Below are 20,224 nucleotides of genomic sequence, written 5' to 3' on the forward strand. Positions count from 1 at the left end.
GCCCCTTTCTCACCCCTTTTGGTAGATAGTCGATGTCAAACTCACTAAGCTTGATCAACCAGCTTACTAGTCTTCCTGAGTTGTCCAGCTTTTGTAATATATTTCTTTGGAGGTTCTCCATCAGAATTTTGATGGGGTGCGCCTGCAAATATGGTCATAATATTCTGGCTACTACCACTAAAGAGAACGCCAGCATCTCCATCTTCGGGTACATAGCCTCTGCATCCTATAGTGCGCGGCTTGTGTAATACACTAGCATTTGGGCCACTCCCTCTTTTTTGACTAGGATTACAATACTACATGTTGTGACATTGCCAAGTATACGTAGAGCCTGTCTCCTTTCTCAGGCTCCCTCAGTAGTGGCGGGTTGGACACGCATTGCTTCAACTCTTGGAACAATTGGTCACATTCATCGTTCTAGGGATGCACTTTTCATAAAACTCTAAAAAAGGGAAAACATTTATCTGTGGATTTGGACAGGAACTTGTTTAAAGCTGTCACCTTGCCCCCTAGTCGTTGGGACTCGCTTATGTCCCATGGCACTTTCATGTTCATAATCGCATCAATCTTTTCATTGTTGGCTTCAATCTCTCTTTTGGACATGATAAAGCCTAAGAATTTTCCTGAATCCACGCCGAAGGCACACTTTGCCAGATTCAACTTCATCTTGTATTGGCAAAGTATTACAAAAGATTCTTTAGGTCAATCAGATGTTGGGCAGGTTCCTTACTTTTTACCAGCAAGTCATCGACATATACCTCCATGGTCCACCCAATTTGTTTTTTGAACATCTGATTCATGAGCCTTTGATAAGTTGCCCCAGTATTTTTTAAGCCAAAATGCATGACTTGGTAGCAGTAAAGCTCCTTGTCTGTGATGAACGACATCTTTTCTTCATCTGCTAGATTCATATGGATCTAGTTGTACCCTTAGTAGGTGTCCATAAAACTCAGCATTCTATGTCCCGCCATGGCGTCAACAATAACGTCGATCCATGACAATGAAAAGCTATCATTTAGCATGCTTTGTTTATGTCGGTGAAGTCTACACACATTTTTCACTTCCCATTCACTTTCTTGACCAGGTTGACATTGGATAACCACTCGAGGTAGTAGGCTTCTTTGATAAACCCTGCAGCGAGGAGACGGTCCACTTCTTCAGCTATAGCTACATACGTCTCTGTGTTGAACGACCTTATCTTCTAGCAGACCTTTTTGCAGGTGGGGTCAACAGATAGTCTATGCTCAATAACAGCGTTGTCAATCGCAGACATGTCTTCATGATTCCTTATGAACACATTCCTGTGTTTGATCAGTTGTTGCTTCAAGACTTCTTGGATGTCAGAGGGAAATCGCTTACCCACCCATGCTGTTATATCTAACTGCCCTAGATGGAACTTCACCAGCTCCAACGGTTCGTTTGCCTCTGCTTGTTGTAAGTTATATTTGTCTCGTGCCTCCATGCCATGGTCGAGGAGAACTGGTGGTGGGGTTGGTGGCGCACCTTGAGTGTGGTCTTCGGCAGTGCAAACATCGGACGTCCCTACTTTGAGCTCCTACACATAACATTCTCGGGCCAGGGCCCGCTTGCCCTGCACTTCCCTTACTCCAGCTTCTATTAGGGACTTCATTTTATGGTGGTAGGTGGATGTAACTGCTTTAAGGCTATTTAGGGTCATCCGCCCTAATATTGGAATGTTAGATGATGGGGCCTTGACCACCAAAAAGTCAATCATTGTGGTGGCTGCACATAGTCCTTTTCCTGCCATGACAGGTAGGGTTATGGTGCCCATTAGTTGTATTGCGTCCCCAGAGAACCCCTTCAATGAGGAGGGAGAAGGTCGCACCTTGCTGATTTCTATACCCATCCTAGGGGTGAAAACCATTAGTGTGGTTTCGATCCAAAATTGAAACCACACTGACATGTTTTTCAAGGAGTGATGCTGACCAAAACCAGCCGATGAAAGGGGATAAAATTGGCCGGTGTAGCTTCAGTCGGTTATCGTGGCTTCATCAGTGTCCCCGTCAATTTTCATCTCATAAACCCATCAAGACATTTCACAAATCTCACAACAAATATCAGTATGCAAATCTCGCAACAAATATCACAACAAAAACTGGAAAAATGAATCGGAGATGAAAGAATCTCTAAGAGAGAGAATCGAAAAAGAGATGAGAGATAGTGCTGAAAGAGAGATGAGAGAGCTGAGAGGGAGATGGCATTAGAAAGAGAGAGAGAGAGAGAGAGAGAGAGAGAGAGAGAGAGAGAGAGAGAGATGAAAGGGAGATGAGAGGGAGAATCGTATAAAATGCAAATGATAGAAAGCCAAAGGGGAAGGGGGAGGGGGGGTTGGGGGTTAGGGCTGAATCCTTAACCCAAAACAGCGTCGTTTCGTACCTTTTTTTTTTTCAAAATCGTGGATTTAAAATGACTCTGTTTCAATTAAACTTGAGTGAAACAACTTTGTTTTATCTAAGATACATATATATATATATATATATTATGTCTTCCGGTTCAGCGGTCTGATCCTAGTTCAAACTGGAACCTAACAGGCCGACGTCAGTTTCACTTATTTTCTACCGGCGTTCGACCGGTTCTCCACCAATTCCTGACTCTGACAGTCGATTTTCCATTAGTGATGGGGTTCGGTTGGTTCCTGTACACCCATAACCCATCATGACGAAAGCCTCCCAAAGGATGTCTGTTGAGCTTTCGTTGTCAATTAGAATTCGTTTGGCAGTATAGTTGGTGACCAAGAGGGTTACTACCAATGCGTCATCATGCAAGTACAAGACCCCTTTGCAATCTTCTTTCTCAAAATAGATGGTCATTGTATTACTGCACCGTGGGTACTTAGGCAGTCTGTTCGCCATGTAAACTTTTTCATATCTTACCCTGCGAGCCTGTGCTCTTCTGCTAGAACCAGATGCGCCACCCCTGCAAATCTCTCGGCTATTGTACGGATTTCTCCCAAAAGCGCATAATCATGACTAGCATTTTGGCAGGGGGCATCGCGACCATCCTCTTTTGTCAACTGTCACCTTTTTGGGCTAGTCCTTCAAAGAGGATTGGTTCTCGCTCTACTCCTCACCTCGACTTTACGTGTTTAGTGAGCATTCGTTTGAGCTCTCCACTACCCACCAACTCGGACACACTCTTTTTAATTGTAGTATAGTCTTGGAGAAGCGTTGCCCTCTCCTTGCCTGTCGATGTTCATTTCTCGAGGACTCCTTTTTCTCTTGCACATTCAAGTTGTTGTGAATGAGCCGGGTTCCTTGTTCACGAGGGGCGCTTGTCTCTCACGCCTTCTTTCTTATTGGCCTGAGCCAGTCTTCCTGTCTCTTATTCTACTGGAATTCTTGCCTTCTAATTTCATCTCACTTTTCCTCGACTCAATAAGGGCTTGTAAGGTGTCTTCTGTGTTGACAAATTCGTCGACTTTGTCCATAAACTCTCTCAAAGTTGAAGGAGTTTTCCTCACCAACTCAGCCATGAATGGGATCCTAGGCCATACACCTCCCAAAACAACTATCAGGGTTATCATTTCATCTTGGTTATCGGTTATTAGCCTCTCCTTATTAAATCAAGTTAGTTATGTCTTTTAACTTTCTTCCTCTCGTTGTTTAATGGTTAGGAGATATGCAACAGGTTGTTAGCGCCTTATGCTTGCCATGAACTATGTTAGGAACTGCTTGGCCAATTCTTAGAAGTTGTCAATTGACCCAGTTGCAGTGCTCCAAACCAGCCTCTTGCCACACCTTTCAATGTTAACGGGAAAGCTCAGTAGACTATTACCCTAGGAAAATCGTGATAAGTTATGTGCGCTTATAAATTCTCTAGGTGGTCGACTGGGTCTTGGGACCCGTCATACATTTCTATCTACAGAACTTTAAATCTTGGGGGGAGCGGCGCAGCCATCACCTCTGCATTGTAGGGTAGGTCTCTGCGATTCAGCAACTGGTCGACTGAGGATGATCCCCCATCTTTTTGGCCATCTCCTCATATCTATCAACAAGACTGCCCAACTCATCATGCAGTCTTTTCTTTTCTAACTCTTTGGCATTCATCCCTCTGGCGCTTTGTGCTTCTCCCTCTAGCCGCCCATTATGGCTCGGTAATGTGGCCTCGCTAAGTTTAGCGTTACAACGCTTCAGCTCTTCATTCTCCCTCCATAAGTCCTCCATTGTTTCCATAACCTTATTTAATTTCTCCTCGATTTCAGCTAGCCACGTGTCCATGTCTACAGGTGTTGTGTCTTGATCGTGAGTTGCTTGAGAGTGCGTGGTGGCTGGCATGTGGAAATCACATTGGAGTTCAATGGGAAATTGAACTTTTAAATTTAAGATCCCACAAATGGCATCACTATTCAGGAAGTGTACCACACATTGTTCACCTATGCACTCTACCTGTAACAAAGAAAACTGATGGCACGGAGTGCCGGAAGTACCTCTAATGCAATAATATGTAGAAGGGGAGTGTAAAGTGATAAAGTGTTAAAACTGCATGATTAAGTTGTTTAAGTGAATAAATTGTTTAACCAAAAATGAATTAAGCACTTAATTATACAGTAGATTATATTATTTGAGTTAAATTGGTAATACATGATATTTTGCATTTAAAAAGATTCATAATGCAATTGGTTGTAACAAGGATACACGTGACACCTACATTACTGGGCCACATTAAGTTTAATATTCCAGCTTTGCCCTTATAGTGATAAACAGTTGATCCTATTTGTTGTAGGACATTTTGAAGAAAAAATACAAACTAAATTGATGCTCTTTTGTGGGACTCACTCGGTGTGCCTAGGGGAGCTAGCGAGAGGAGATTCTGTGGTCCTGAAAGGAAGAAAATTGGTTATGACAGCAAGGAAAAAGAAAGGAGAACAAGGAAGAAAAGAGGAAGGAGAAGACACTTTTTAGATTCATCCTAGGAGGAAAGCTGAAAAGTGTACGAAAGTGCACTCTAAATACCCTATTATTGGACTAAAATGAGAAAATGTGAATATAAATCATAGGAATTAATGTGTATTCTTGAATTGAGTTTCTATTTACTTTGGGATACTCCTAAGTAGATTTTTATATTTAATTTCAGAGTCTATAAAAGAGTAAGTCAAAATTCAGTCAAATTCAAATGACTTTCAGGTGGGCAAGACGTTGGAACAACTTAAGAACTTTCAACGAGTGTATGACTCTTCAAATAAGGATAATGATGGGGTTTAAGAGAAAGTCGGATCAAAAGAAAAAGTCAGTATGAAATTCACAAAAAGTCAGTCCGAAATTCGTTAGAAGACAGCCTGTACATACTTTAGTATTTTGATCGTAACCTTCCACTCAAATATTAGATTGATGTGATTCATGATGCGTTGAAAACCCATCTTAAAGGAATACAAACTTATCTTTAATAAGGATTTCTAAATTCGAACTCCTGAAGCACATACGTGGCTGCCAAGATGAGACCTAAAATTTAGGCGATTTTGTATGCGAGAATATGAAGACATTAGGGTTTCTTTGCTACCCTTATAAGCATTTCATTAGCACGAAATTGAGAGTTTTAAAAGAGGGGGAGACGACTTAAGTACTGAAGGATGAAGAGACGAAATTAATTTCCATGGTCGTCGTTTGCTTTATTTTTCTCTTGAGATTTTTGTTATCCATTATATTTATGGGTAACTAAATTCTAAAGTAGGGTTAGGGATGAAATTGCACATTAGATGGTATTTTTGATTTATTTTTAATTTATGTATTTGGCTTTCAATTACTAAAACTCTTTTGTTTTATCATTCTTAATTCATTGTTGATGTTTTCTTCTCCGAATAATCATAGAATTTATTCTGTTTATGGATTCAGTCATGCTTTTTCTATTGAATGGATTATGTCTTTGATTATGTTTGAATCAATTATTTATCTGTATTGATTTAATTATTTGCTGCAATATCGCTCCCTGAGTATATTATTTTCATTGGATTTTCTCATTAGTGATAATAATTTACGTATTTTAAAAGTGGTGAATGATTTTTTAAATGATTACATTTGGTTTAATTTTGGTTTATAAATCTATACCTTCCGATTTGGAATTTTGAGAATTGAGTTTCCAATTGAGTTATTTAATGAATTAAGAATAATTAAAATACCAGATTTCTACAAGGGATTCCCGACGTTTTACTGTTCATCAAGTTTGAGTACTTTTTTTGTTAGTCACTTTGCTTCACTTTAATTTGCATTTCAAAATAATCTTTATTCTCCATTAATCATTTAATATTTTATTTAATTTCTTTGTTCATTCTACTATTCTTTTAATTTGTCTCTCTGTGGAATCGACACCTCAAAACTGTGCTACAATTACCACGTTATTCTTTGGACAGAATCAAATTTTGGCGTCGTTGCCGGGGAGTCGATAGAAGAATTACTAAATAGTTTTTCTTTTCAGCAGTTTGTAAAGGTGGTAATTTCGTTCCTTCTTTTGGTTTGCTACATTATTTTTTTTCTTCTTTCTTTTTATAGTATTTTTACTTTTATTTTTTAGTATTTTGTTTCCTTACAGGCACAGATATAAAGACACATTGGATAGATTTGCTTGTTGGCTTGAGCTAGAGTTCGAATCTGATTTTTTAAATCCTTTATTTGACAATCCATCTAGTCTCGAAAAAATGAGTGAACACGAATATCAACCCACTAGAACTCTTCAGGATTACCTCCACCTACACACATAGCTACACCATCATGCATCATGTTTTCAGCTAATACTCGTCAACTAGATTTTAAAACAAGGAAGATACAGTTACTCCCTACTTTTCATAAATGAAAATCCATATATGCATATTAGGGAGTTTGAGGAAGTAGTTGCGACTTTTGATAGTCAAAATGCAACTGATAACGTTGTGAGAGTTAAGTTCTTTCCTTTCTCTTTGAAAGATAGAGCTAAGAGTTGGTTATACTTGCTGAGACCACGATCTATTGGGTCATGGAATCAGATGACTCAGATATTCTTTAATAAATATTTTCTCCAATATAAGATCAACGCTTTAAAAAGGTAAATCTCTACCTTTGCACAAAAGGACAATGAGGCTTTGTATCAGTCTTAGGAGAGGTTTAAGGAGTTGTTGAGTATGTGTTCTCACCATGTGTATGAGAATTGGCAGTTAGTGAGCTAATTTTGTGAGGGACTTACACCTAGAGAGTGCCAATTTGTAGAGATGATGTGTAATAGTGAGTTCTTACAGAAAGATCCTTATGAGACTATAAAATACCTCCATGAGCTTGCTGAAAAAGTTTACACTTGGACTGGACTTAGTATTACTAAGAACACAAATAGGTCACGACCTGCAGTAAACCCAAATAGTGGTGGAATTTACCATCTTAGAGAAGAGGATAACCTAAAGGCTAAGGTTGAATTCCTCACTAGGGAGCTAGATGTGTTAAAGACTAAAGATTTAAAGCCAACACACATGGCTACTCTTGTTGAGTCATTTGGACCATGATCACCTAACTCAAGAGTGCCTCACATTTGCTGAAATGAGAGGAATGTATGAGGAACAATGTAATGCTTTAGATATGTACAAAAAGTCTTTTACACATTTTTTCGATACCTACAATCCGAGATGGCGTCATCATCCTAATTTTAGCTGGAAATATGAAAACCAGCAACCTTTACAACCACCTAAAACTTATCCTACACCGCATCATGCATCATCTTCTTCTAGGAACTCCTTAAAAAATACTTTACATGCCTTTATTGAGGCATAGAGTAAAACTATTCAAAAATTTGAATATTTGATTATGCAGGTTATTGAAGAAAATAATGAGATAAAAAGCCATGTATCTAAGTTGATGAGCTCTTTGAGTGTGAATGAGTGTGGCAAGTTCCATTTTGAAACTCAATCCACACCCCAAGGTCAACATATGGCTTAAAAAAATTTGAACGAGGTCAATGCCATTGTGACACGAAGTGGTAAGTCCTTACAAATCCCAACAATTGATAAGCCAGAGGATGTTGAAGAGGAACAAAGCAATGATAGTCCTGAGTTTCCCAATAAAGCCGAGGTAATTAAGAGCCCAATTAAGGTACAATTTCCTCAAACTTTAAAATCTAGTATGCGAACTTTGGATTCTAACAATGAAATCATAGAGAACCTCAGGCAGTAAAGATCAATCTTCATGTTTTGCATGTTATTAAACAAGTGCCTACTCATGCAAAAGTTCTCAAAGATTTGTGTACAGCTAAGAGGAAGCACCATGTTAAGAAGGCAGTATTCTTTACAAAGCAAGTTAGTACTCTAATTGAGCAGTGAATTCCTCCTAAGTACAAGGATCCTGGTTGTCCAACAATTGCATGTAATATTGAGAATCATGAGTTTGGGCAAGCGTTGCTAGATTTAGGAGCTAGTCTAAATTTGATGTCTTATTCCATTTATTTGCAACTTGTTTTGGATGAAATTAAGCCTAATTCTGTTGTGCTTCAATTGGCTGAACGTTTAGTTAAGAAACCAAGATGAATAGTTAAGGAAGCGGTTTAGGTACCAGATGACGAGAAAATCCTAACTTAACTAACGTAATGGGTTGTTCTTCCTCTTCCAAAAAGAAAAAAACAACACAGAAATAAACGATACGATTCACTCTGTTATAAGGGATTCATGAGTGAAGGAAAAGATCAGATGGATTGGACCATCCCTCTTAGAGATAGACAACCAAGCTGCGACTGAAGAGAGAGAACTTTCAAGAGGAAGAAGAAAAGAAGCACAGATAACCTGAACGTACGATTTGAAAAGGAAATGCCACACTCCGCCTGTTACGAGATATGGGGCGTTCTAATCGAAGGGTCATACTTCTCGGCTTTTATCCAAATTGACAAGTTTTACTACCTTGTTGATTTCTTAATCCTTGATACGAGTTATGTTGTTGACTCTAATTTTAAAATCCTCTTAATTTTCGGTAGACATTTCCTCGCTATTGCTAATACTCTTATTAATTGCAGGAATGATCTAATGAAACTCTTTTTTGGGAATATGACACTTGAGGTAAATATTTTCTATATTGAAAAACAGCCAATAGAGGATAACGAGTGCCACCAAACATACATGATCATTGATACAATCATAGACAAGGGAGTTCACACAACTTATGATTTTGATTCCCATAAATATTTTCTTGTTAATTCTGAGTTTGATACTATGAATGATTCATCTGATGTTGTTGATGTTTGTGCTATTTTTGATGAACCTCAGGATTATGGCCCACATATTTGGCAACCGAAATTTGAGGAGTTGTCTAAGACAAGTGAAAAGCAGATTCCTTCAAGCGTGGATAGTTCCAAATTGGAATTGAAGCCACTGCCCCCAGGTCTTAAGCATGCATTTCTCGGCCAATGTGACACTTTTCCTATTAGTATTTCTTCGAAATTGAATGCTGGTAAGCTTAGAAAATTTCAGTTGACCGAGTTGGAGGAGTTGAAAAATGATGCTTATAAGAACTCTAAAATCTATAAGGCTAAAACAAAAGCATTTCATGATAAAAATATTGGTAGGAAGACGTTTAAACCTAATGAACTAGTATACTTGTATGATTCTAGACTTCATAAGCACTCAGGAAAACTCTGGTTTAGGTGGACCGACCCTTTTGTAGTGAAGAATGTTTTTGCAAATGAGGCGGTAGAAATAGAGGATCCTAAGGATGGTCGGATCTTTAAAATAAATGGTTAACACCTTAAAGTACTAATTGATAGGTAAGTTCCGCAAGTAGAAGACATTCCACTTGTGGATCCGGTTTATCAACCTTGACCACACCACGCATGTATATTTTTCTTTATTTGTTTTGTTTGTTTTGTTTTATTTTTGTTTTCTCTTATTTTCTTTTTTTTTTGTTTTTGTTTGTTGTTGTTTTCTTCATTTTATTTGCAGGTTAGTTTCATTTTGTCATTTCAGGTTACAATCTTTGGTGCTTAGCAAGCTACCCACGTCACTCACGTCACTCATCAGGTGTATTCTACCCTTTTTAGTTACTCCCCATTCAAATTTGGTTTTTAAACATTGAAGACAATGTTTCATTTAAGTTAGGAGGTCCTGGTGCAAATTCAATATTTAAAATGCTTGTTAGAGCTCTATGGCATATTTTCATGTGTCAATTTTTTTTTAATTTGCATCACACGTGCATCCTTTTCATATGTATACTCATTCTCATTCATAACCATCTTCGTGAATTCACCAAATCCACCATAATCATTTTTTGCTGAATCATTCACAGAACCCCTAATGCACTCATCCAAACTTTGTGGTAAGATGGTGGTTTGATAGATGTAGTTAGAGAACTCTTTTGCTTAATTATTCATGTGAGTTTTGGAGATGATTGAGAGCATACAAATGCAGTAAATTGTGATAAGCGTTCATTGATTTGTTGAATTTGGCATTTTTTTTTAGAATATCATTACATGGTTTGTGGTAAGATAGTGGATATACTTGGGATATGACGAAGGTCAACTTAGGATCAACGTTTGAGCCTTTCAAGCTAACCATTTCCATCATAGACCTCTAGTACCCAACTTTGAGCCGAGAAACACATGTAACTTTTTCTTCATATACCTACATTATCCATACCTCTCCACATTAGAGTATAACCTATACATTGATTTTTCCTATCCTTGTTACTTCTAAGTGTGTACTAGATGTGGAATTCTTTGTTTTTTTTGCAAGAAATAAAAAAATAAAAAATAAAAAAAAGGAGAAAAAGGGAAGAACATGAGTTACAATGTGTTCAAGTGGGTGAGCTTCAAAGACAAAAATATCAAAACTGGGTAGAAATAGCAAAATATCAAGGTGACATATAATTGTTCACCAAATTATAAAAAGAAAAAGATGAAAAAAAGAAAAAGAAAAAGAAAAGAGGCATTATTTGATAATTTGAAAGGTTGAAGAGTATATCAAGTGATAGATGTTGTTTATTGAGATATTCAATAAGATTCTTTAGGTGTGTACTTAAAAGTTTTTGAATCATTTTCCTTTTCTTGTCATATAGCCTAACCTAAGCCACATTACAACATTTTGTTTTGATCATTCTGATCCCAAGTAAGCCTGTGGAAAGAATGGTTTAATTCTCATTTGTTAGTGTTCATATCATAAGATCAATGTTTGTTTGTTGCTTGTGCATAATTACCTAAATCTCCATAAGAGTGTGTATATCCATTGTCAACTTCATAGAGAGAATATTCACACGAAATACTTTTATAGGCGTGAGTTATGGAGTTGAACCTTTCGCTTGAGATGTTCTTGATATTACATGTGTCAGGACTTTTGGTTAGATGGATATAGTTTGGAACACACACACTCTTTGGATTGCTATAAGTGGATTGCTTGTGATAGGGTTATTGAATTCTTAAGATTGCTTTGATACGTGCATCTGGAAAGTGTGACTTGGCTACCTTTGTGTGTGATTTTCTTTGGTCTCTTTTGTTGTTTTGGCATGAAAATTACTAGGAACTAACAATAAGCAAGTTGGGGGGTGTGATGAGTATATGAAAGTGCAATCTAAATACCTTATTATAGGACTAAAATGCTAAAATGTGAATAGAAATCATATGAATTAACGTTTATTCTTGAATTGAGTTTCTATATACTTTGGGATACTCCTAAGTAGATTTTTATATTTAATTTCAAAGTCTATAAAAGAGCAACTCAAAATCCAGTCAAATTTAAAGGATTTTTAAGTGGGCAAGAAGTTGGAATAACCTAAAAACTTTCAATGAGTGTATGACTCTTCAAATAAGGATAATGATTGGGTTTGAGAGTAATTCGGATAAAGAGAAAAATTCAATCCGAAATTCGCTAGAAGACAGCATGTATATACTTTAGTATTTTGATCATAACTTTCCACTCAAATATAGGACTGATGCGATATTAATGCGTTAGAAAGATATTTTAAAGGGTTATACATTTGTCTCTAATAAGAGTTTCTAAATTTGAACTCCTGAAGCATATACATGGCTGCCAAGATGAGATATAAAATTTAGGCGATTTTGTATGCGAAAATATGGAGACATTAGGTTTTCTTTGCTACCTTATATAAGCATTTCATTAGCACGAGATTGAGAGTTTTAAAAGAGGGGAGACGACTCAGTACTGAAGGACGAAGAGACGAAATTAATTTCCATGGCTGCTGTTTGCTTTATTTTTCTCTTGAGATTTTTATTATCCATTATATTTATGGGTAGCTAAATTCTCAAGTAGGGCTAGGGATGAACTTGCATATTAGATGATATTTTTAATTTATGTATTTGGCTTTCAATTATTAAAACTCTTTTGTTTTATCATTCTCAATTCATTTTTTATGTTTTGTTCTCCAAATAATCATAAAATTTATTCTGTTTATGGATTCAGTCATGTTTTTTTCAATTGAATGGATTAGGTTTTTGATTATGTTGGATCAATTATTTATCTATAATGATTTAATTATTTCCTGCAATATCGCTCCCTGAGTATATTGTCGTCGTTGGATTTTCTCAATAGTGATAATAATTTACGTATTTTAAAAGTGGTGAATGATTTTTCAAAATATTACATTTGGTTCAATTTTGGTTTATAAATCTATACCTTACGATTGAAAATTTTGGGAATTGTGTTCCCAATTGAGTTATTCAATGAATTAAGAATAATTAAAATATCGGATTTGTGCAAGGGATTCCCGACGCTTTACTATTCGTCAAATTTGAGTATTTTTCTCGATAGTCACTTTGCTTCACTTTAATTTGTATTTAAAATTAATCTTTGTTCTCCATTAATCATTTAATATTTTTCTTTAGTTTATTTGTTCCTTCTACTATTTTTTTAATTTGTCTCTATGTAGTATCGACACTTCAAAATTGTGCTACAACTATTGTGTTATTCTTTGGGCGTAATTAAAAGTAGAGGTGAGCCAGAGGAGTTTTGGAAGTTTTTCCCCATCTTCTTTTTATCTCTTTTGCTGTTCTTCATGTTAGTTTTCTAAAAGAATTGAAAATTCACCATGTGTGAGTAACACTGTAACTAAGCTCGGAAATAGCTAAGATTGGATTGTGGTTTGTTAGATTAATGTTCCCTTGGTTTTATTTCATCATCCTATGAAGTTGCAAAGCAGTCTACATTAGAAAGAACAATGATTCATCATTCGAATCCTTGATTTATTGTTGACAATAAGGCACAATTGAATCTTGGAGTAACATTATGAATCCATTGTTATTATGTTCATTCTGAAATTGTTTTTCAACTAAGTAGGTACTTTAGTTTTTAGCTGGAAATTAGGATTTATTTTTTGAATTTTTCAAATGCTAGTTTCTTGACATGAGAGTTGGTATTTGAAAGGGAAAGAATTTGAGATTTAACTAGAACACAACCCATGAAGAGTGACACCCGTAGCTTAGGTGTTTGATATTTTGTCTCTTAGACATAAATTCACTTTGAGAGTCATAGTTTTTTTGTTTCTATTTTAGTTTGTTAAGCTTCAAACCATTTTCTTGTTTTCAAGATTCTTTACATGTTAAGTTGTGGGAATGAACTTGATACTTCATCATCTCGATTGAGACTGAAATGTAGATATGCTTACAGCTTACTCTTGTTATTAGATTGCATAAATCCTTTCATACACTGTTTTTATCTAACCATAAAAAATCCAAAAGGATTTTACATAGCATTTCCTCTCCTTTCTTTGTATATATACCATTAGATTTTACATAGTATTTTCAAGATTGTTTTGATACTCTTTTATCCCTGTGGAATACGATCCTAGATTTATCTTTGATACAACTTGACACTTCTACACTTGGAAGAACACATTTGGAACCACATTATAAATTAGTTACCTGAATTGTTACATTATTATCACATATATAGGCAAGGGGAATTATTGATAAGTACCAGTTACAGGCTCGATCATCTCATTGCTCTCAACTTAATCATGATAGTCATCTAAAAAATAGCGGGCTTATCCCAACTTACTAGCCTAATCATCTTATATGGCCTGCTTGGCGGTTACCTTATGGTTTCGTATTGGTCTCAAAGACTCAAGTGACTAATTCATTCTGAACTTGGGCTCGTATCATTCGGGCTTCCCGATTGAGCCCATTTCTTCCAGGGCTATAAATGTCTCTCCAATATTTGATTTAGGGCAGGTTTGGGGGGTAGATGAGAATTTTGTGTTTTGTTTGAGAGTTTAAAATATTGTATTTTAATATTATTATTGTATTAAGATTTGAAAAATGTGAATTGAAATTTGAAAAAATTGAATTGTTTATTATATTTTGTATGAGAATTTGAAAAATGTGTAATGATGAGATGAAATGAGATGAGAATTTTGTGTCTCATCCCATCCCATCCCCCAAACCTGCCCTTAAGTAGTCTAAACAAGAAGTTACATTAAACGAAATCGCATTTATATATATATATATATATATATATATATATATATATAAGCACTACGCGGTAGAACTACTGTGAAAACCAATGTTTTTCTTTTTACATAATTATTTCCAATATTGTCGGGAAACGCTAGTGCGAGATCATTCATATATAATATGCATGGCTCATGACTAAATGTAGTAATATTGCTCGATTGCATGAGATTAAGATTGTATTTGAATAATGAGATAATTTTAGATATTTTATAAAAAGTAGTAAAAAAATAATTAAAAAATATTAAATAGTAAAAAATAGTAATAAAAAGTAAATAAATAATAATAATAATAATAAGTAAATAATAATAATAAAATAATAAATAATATTGAAATATTCTGATAGAGTACTGTAAGAGACGTTTACAACTATTTCTTGACCAATTATTTGTCCAGACAACTCATCTCTTCGTTGCAAGAAATAAAGACATTAAACCCTAACACACGTTTCAAAATACTCGTCTTTTCAAGCTAGCTAGGTAGATTCTACGTGCGTACGTACCCAATTAAGCTAAAGAGGAGATTTACTATTCTGATAGAGTAATCTAAGAGACGTTTACAACTATTTCTTGACCAATTATTTGTCCAGACAACTCATCTCTTCGTTACAAGAAATAAAGACATTAAACCCTAACACACGTTTCAAAATACTCGTCTTTTCAAGCTAGCTAGGTAGATTCTACGTGCGTACGTACCCAATTAAGCTAAAGAGGAGATTTACGCTAAGATTGTTTTTACGACTCATTTTATTTTATTTAATTATTATGATTTTTTTAAATTTTTATATAAAATAAAATAAATAATTTAATTTTTTCAAATATTAAAATAAAAATAATATTAAAAATATATATTTTAACAATATTTTATTCTAATTTTAATTTTAATTTCAACTCATTTCATGATCTTATTTCTTCTGCGAAAACAAACTATACTTTTAAAGGCTATATATATATATATATAAATAATTAAAACTTAGAATATAATGTAAGTACTTACGTAGCTTTTATCTCTTCATTAATATTATATTCCAAGCTGGGGATCAGCTGCTAGCACGAAATAGATACGAACTGTAACAATATCACCAACATTAAAGCTATATCTATATATATAAGCCTTGATCAACAATATTATATATATATATATATATATATACACACATGCACACACAATTATTAGTGATCTAAGAGAGTACAGCTAGCTGCATGCTTGCCAGCTAAAAGTGATATCAAAACAAAACCCACCTGATCTCTTAATTTGCTGATCACTACAGATCTGAAACCATGCATGAAACCGGCCTGCAGCTACGGAACAACAACACGAACCCAACAAACCAGATCTCTCTTAATTCTACAAGGCTGCTTCTTAATTAGTTATTTCATTAAATGAAGGCATGCATGCATGCATGCATGATCAGATACTAAGCAAATTTGTTTTTTTTTTTTTTTTTTCATTACAGCCACAGACTCAAAGCAAAACAATTACTTGGATCGATCATATATATATATATATATATATATATATATATATATATTGCTGTATACATATATACATAATCACATCTTTGTAAAATTACAGCCGAGTAGAATGCCAGTACTACTACAGGATGCACTAGTACTACTACAATATTCTCCAAACATATATTTGGCTTAACTCGTTAATGCATGGCTTCGATCTGATCTCTTCCTACACGTACGTACGAGACACTATTAATCTCACGTTTTTGCATTGGACTAAGCGATCGATCGATGCATGGTACTGGCCTTAGCTAGCGCATGATCAGTACTCTTATTCTAAATGGAGTTACATTAATAGAAAACAATACTACTATAAAATTATTTATTTGTGATTAGTTATTTTTTAAAAAAATGATTATTTTTTATTAAAATAAGTCTTTTTTCATCGTAAATAATCATTCTTATCGTAAATAATTCGTTACAAAAACTTATTTTTCTTGTTTTGCAACTTTAATTAGAAATTAGAAATTAACAAATAATAATAATAAATAACAAAACCATATTGAAAGATCGATCCATGTCGAAACAGCGATCGATTGGGTTTTTGACGTCCGATCAGTACTACTAGTTTAGATCGTAATTAAGCTATATATAATATATATATATATATATATAAATATATTGAAGATCCATATATCCAGAATACTATTAGAACATGATCATGCATGATGCGACAAATTAGTACTAGCGCCCAGCTCCTCTCTCGTACGCAAGCATGCATGATCCGACAAAATGCATGGGACACTACTGCACTAGCAATAAACACTCTGATCTGATCCTCTCGCCTAGCTAATTCATTTTTCTGATGATCTCCCTGATTCCACATGCAAGTTAAACGGATCCAGCTTTACAAGTACTCATCATGACGTGTTTAACATTTATATACAGTTCTCATGGTACTCTAGCTTGTTATATTCCTCTTCAATTGCCTATATATTAAAAAGAAAATAATGACACCCAGAATATGCAGTACTACTCATATATATATATATATATATATAGCACGCTTTTGATCTTCCCGGAATGGAGAAATTGTATTAATTGTAGCCTCTGCAACTTATATTAGTGAAGCATCAAATCATTCAAGTGGTAAAACTCAATTAATTTAAGAGTCCTCACACATGCATGATCGATCATGAATCTGCTCATTTAATGAATTATATATATATATATATATATATATATATATATATATAGGGGCGGGACTACCTCAAGCCCCCCAAATTTTTAAAAATTTAATGAAAATTAAAGTTTTAGAATGTGTTTTTATAAAATAGACTATATAAAAATTAGTATTTAGTCCATCCAAAATTATTTTTTCCTAACTAGCCCTCATAAACTAGATTTTCTGATTCCGCCCCTCTATATATACACACACACGAGTTTCATGATCTAATTAATAATATTAGTTCTCCATCTTGGGAGCTGGATGCACTGATTTTTTTGGTCCAGACCATTTCAACTAAAATACAAGCTGAAGGGAACCCCAGCTTGTAGCAATGGTTTTTCTCCTCTTTTCCTTTGATGCATTGCATGTTAACGATCGACTACATTCTCACATACATGAGTTCAAGAAAAGGACGGAATTAGAGGGAGGATATTAGTAGAAATTAGGATAGCTAAGTTAACTAGGGAAATGGAGCAGAGAAGGTGGTAGAGTGATAGGCATGAGCTAGCTGTCAGAGAATTGGAACCTAGTTAAAAGGGGAATTTGCTCCACGTGGAGGGTCAAACGGCCAAGGAAGCACTGATCATCTGCAACCTGACCCATGCAGGAGGTCGTTCCGTAAATGGCTTGCGAGGGAGTTTTGCGTAACTATTCCATTAAGTTAGGTTAATTTTTTTATATTTTTTATATACATTATTGATATAATTAGTTAAAATAGTTATTTTTATATTAAAAAAATAAAATAACTAATTATATTAATAGAGTATATAGAAAATATACAAAAATGACTGTATACAAAATTTTTATATAAAATTTCTCTGCTTAACTAAAATCAAATGCTATAAGAAGGGTGGCTATATATACAGGCTCCCGTTAGTTCATTTTGTTTGCATTTTTCTTTATATTTCTTTTTTAAAAAATTCACAACATTATTATTAAAAAGTATTTATTTAATCATTAAATAAAAAAATAAAAAAGAAACCTGTGATAGCCGGCCCCCCAACGATAGGAGTAATGTTTTCTCTATAAGAAAGTCCTAGCTAGCATCAGTACGTATTTTTATTTAATTAATATGTAATTATTATTTTTTATTTAAAAATACATATGTATTTTTTTACTGTAAAAATAAAATATATATTTAAATATTAAGATAAAATGATAAAAATAACAAATTTCATATTGATTAGGTAAATACGTATAATATAGAATTTCATTTACTATAAATATAATATAGAATATCATATGAAATTAAGTCGATTTAAAATTTTTTTTATAAATAAAATATTTTTCTTCCACTTTCTGCCAAGAAGGCTACAAGCTAGCTAGCAACTATGTATATATAGAGATAGCTTATTTAATGTAAGACGTGCACTCAGAAACTTGTTGAATATATTTGTCAAAATCATACATTAATAGATCAAATTGATGTTTATAGCCATGTTTTAAAGGATGAAACCAACAAGCAACTTAGCCATTCAAGTCCAAATATAATTGCATGCCTGTCATGGGGACAGCCGTTCATTCATGTTGGTTAATTTAAGGTATTTATATACTATGTGGTACGAGCTAGCTAGCTGTTTTAAAGGCTATTGCTGTTTGTACAGATGATGGACACATGATAAGGTTATACGTACGTACGGGGCATGAGCTTGCAGCCTTCGTCTAGATATAATAATACTCGGGACATCATGTATATCTTACGTATTTTAATTAAAATTCTACTTTAAAATAAAATTAAATTCAAAACATATATATTGTTTTATATTATGAGGTTTGGATTCGAAAATGAGTTGAGATGAATTATGAATAGTAATGAGATGAGTTGTAAATAATAATAAAATTTGTGAATTAAAATTGATGAATAGTAATAAATAATAGTAAGATAAATTGAGATGAGTTGAGATGGGTTGCGAATACAAACCGAGCATGGCGGCCTTATCATTAATATATTTGGGATGCAAATAATTGTAAATTATATATTTTTTATTTATTTATTTTTATAAAATAATAATACTGTATTATAAGTTGATAGATAAACACACAATTTATTAATTATAGGTTCTATAATAATAATAAAAAAATATCAAAATCCGAATATCATTTAATTAATCTTTGCTTTTATTTTTATTTTTAATTTCTGGATAATCCTGATAAGTTGAGCTGAAAATCTCAACTAGATTTCATAATTCCGGTGGTCTATGCAGCCTATGGATGGACCACATGAGACTTTATATTATATATATATATATATAGTGGTGTAGGGTAGAGGCAAATTAATTAATTGATTTGAGTTTTGGTATAGTGTTGCACTGTCCGATTGGAATTTTATTTTTGAGAAATGTTATAAAGAAACTTTACAATCCATATTTCTATTCAACTAATATCTGATTTAATATTTTTATCTTTATATTTAAATACACATATTTAAGTATTAAAATAGAATGATAAAAATGATAGATTACCTGTTGATCAAGTGGAGATGTATAGTGTAAGAGCATTGTCATTGAATTAGCTAAATGCCTTTTCATCTTTAAATTTAGTAAATATCATTCATATTTGTTCCACATTGAATTAGCTAAATTATTTTCATCCAAACTATAAGTTACAGTAAATCTATTCTTTTTTTCAAATATGAAAAGAACTATAGCAAGTCTAAAAGTATTTTTTGAGATTATTATATTATAGATATGAGATTTTTATTCATATGAGATTTTATCATCTATATACATATGAGATTATTATATTATAGATTGTTAGATTGTGAAAATGAAAATGAATATGATTGTTGGAGGTTATTTAAGATTATAAAAATAAAATATAAATTAATTAAAAAAATATAAATAATAAAAAATAATAAAATTTTATTATTATAGAGAGTGTGATGACGAATTTAATGTAGACTTCAAGTTTTGAATGATTAGTTAAGAGTAAAAAAAGTACATATTAATCAAAATTTAAAGAATAAGATAGCCAATTCAATACTAATAAGTTTCAATGTAGAATTTCATTATTTTTACTCTCAATATGCCAATATAATAATAAAGAAATGTTGCATAGATGCCTTACGTTATATACATCAATTTAATTAATATATGATTTATTATTTTTATCATTCTATTTAAATAAATATATT

The 20,224-nt window shown here is 33.7% G+C and overlaps 1 protein-coding gene across 1 annotated transcript; it reads right to left on the reverse strand.

The window, feature by feature from the left end:
- Window positions 1–1,555: 1,555 nt before the first annotated feature.
- Window positions 1,556–1,867, reverse strand: LOC121249400. Its single transcript, XM_041148109.1, has one exon. The coding sequence runs from the start codon at window positions 1,865–1,867 to the stop codon at window positions 1,556–1,558; it is 312 nt and encodes a 103-aa protein (XP_041004043.1).
- Window positions 1,868–20,224: the final 18,357 nt, after the last annotated feature.

This window comes from Juglans microcarpa x Juglans regia, chromosome 2D (assembly GCF_004785595.1).
Source record: "Juglans microcarpa x Juglans regia isolate MS1-56 chromosome 2D, Jm3101_v1.0, whole genome shotgun sequence".
In the NCBI taxonomy this organism is placed as follows: domain Eukaryota; kingdom Viridiplantae; phylum Streptophyta; class Magnoliopsida; order Fagales; family Juglandaceae; genus Juglans; species Juglans microcarpa x Juglans regia.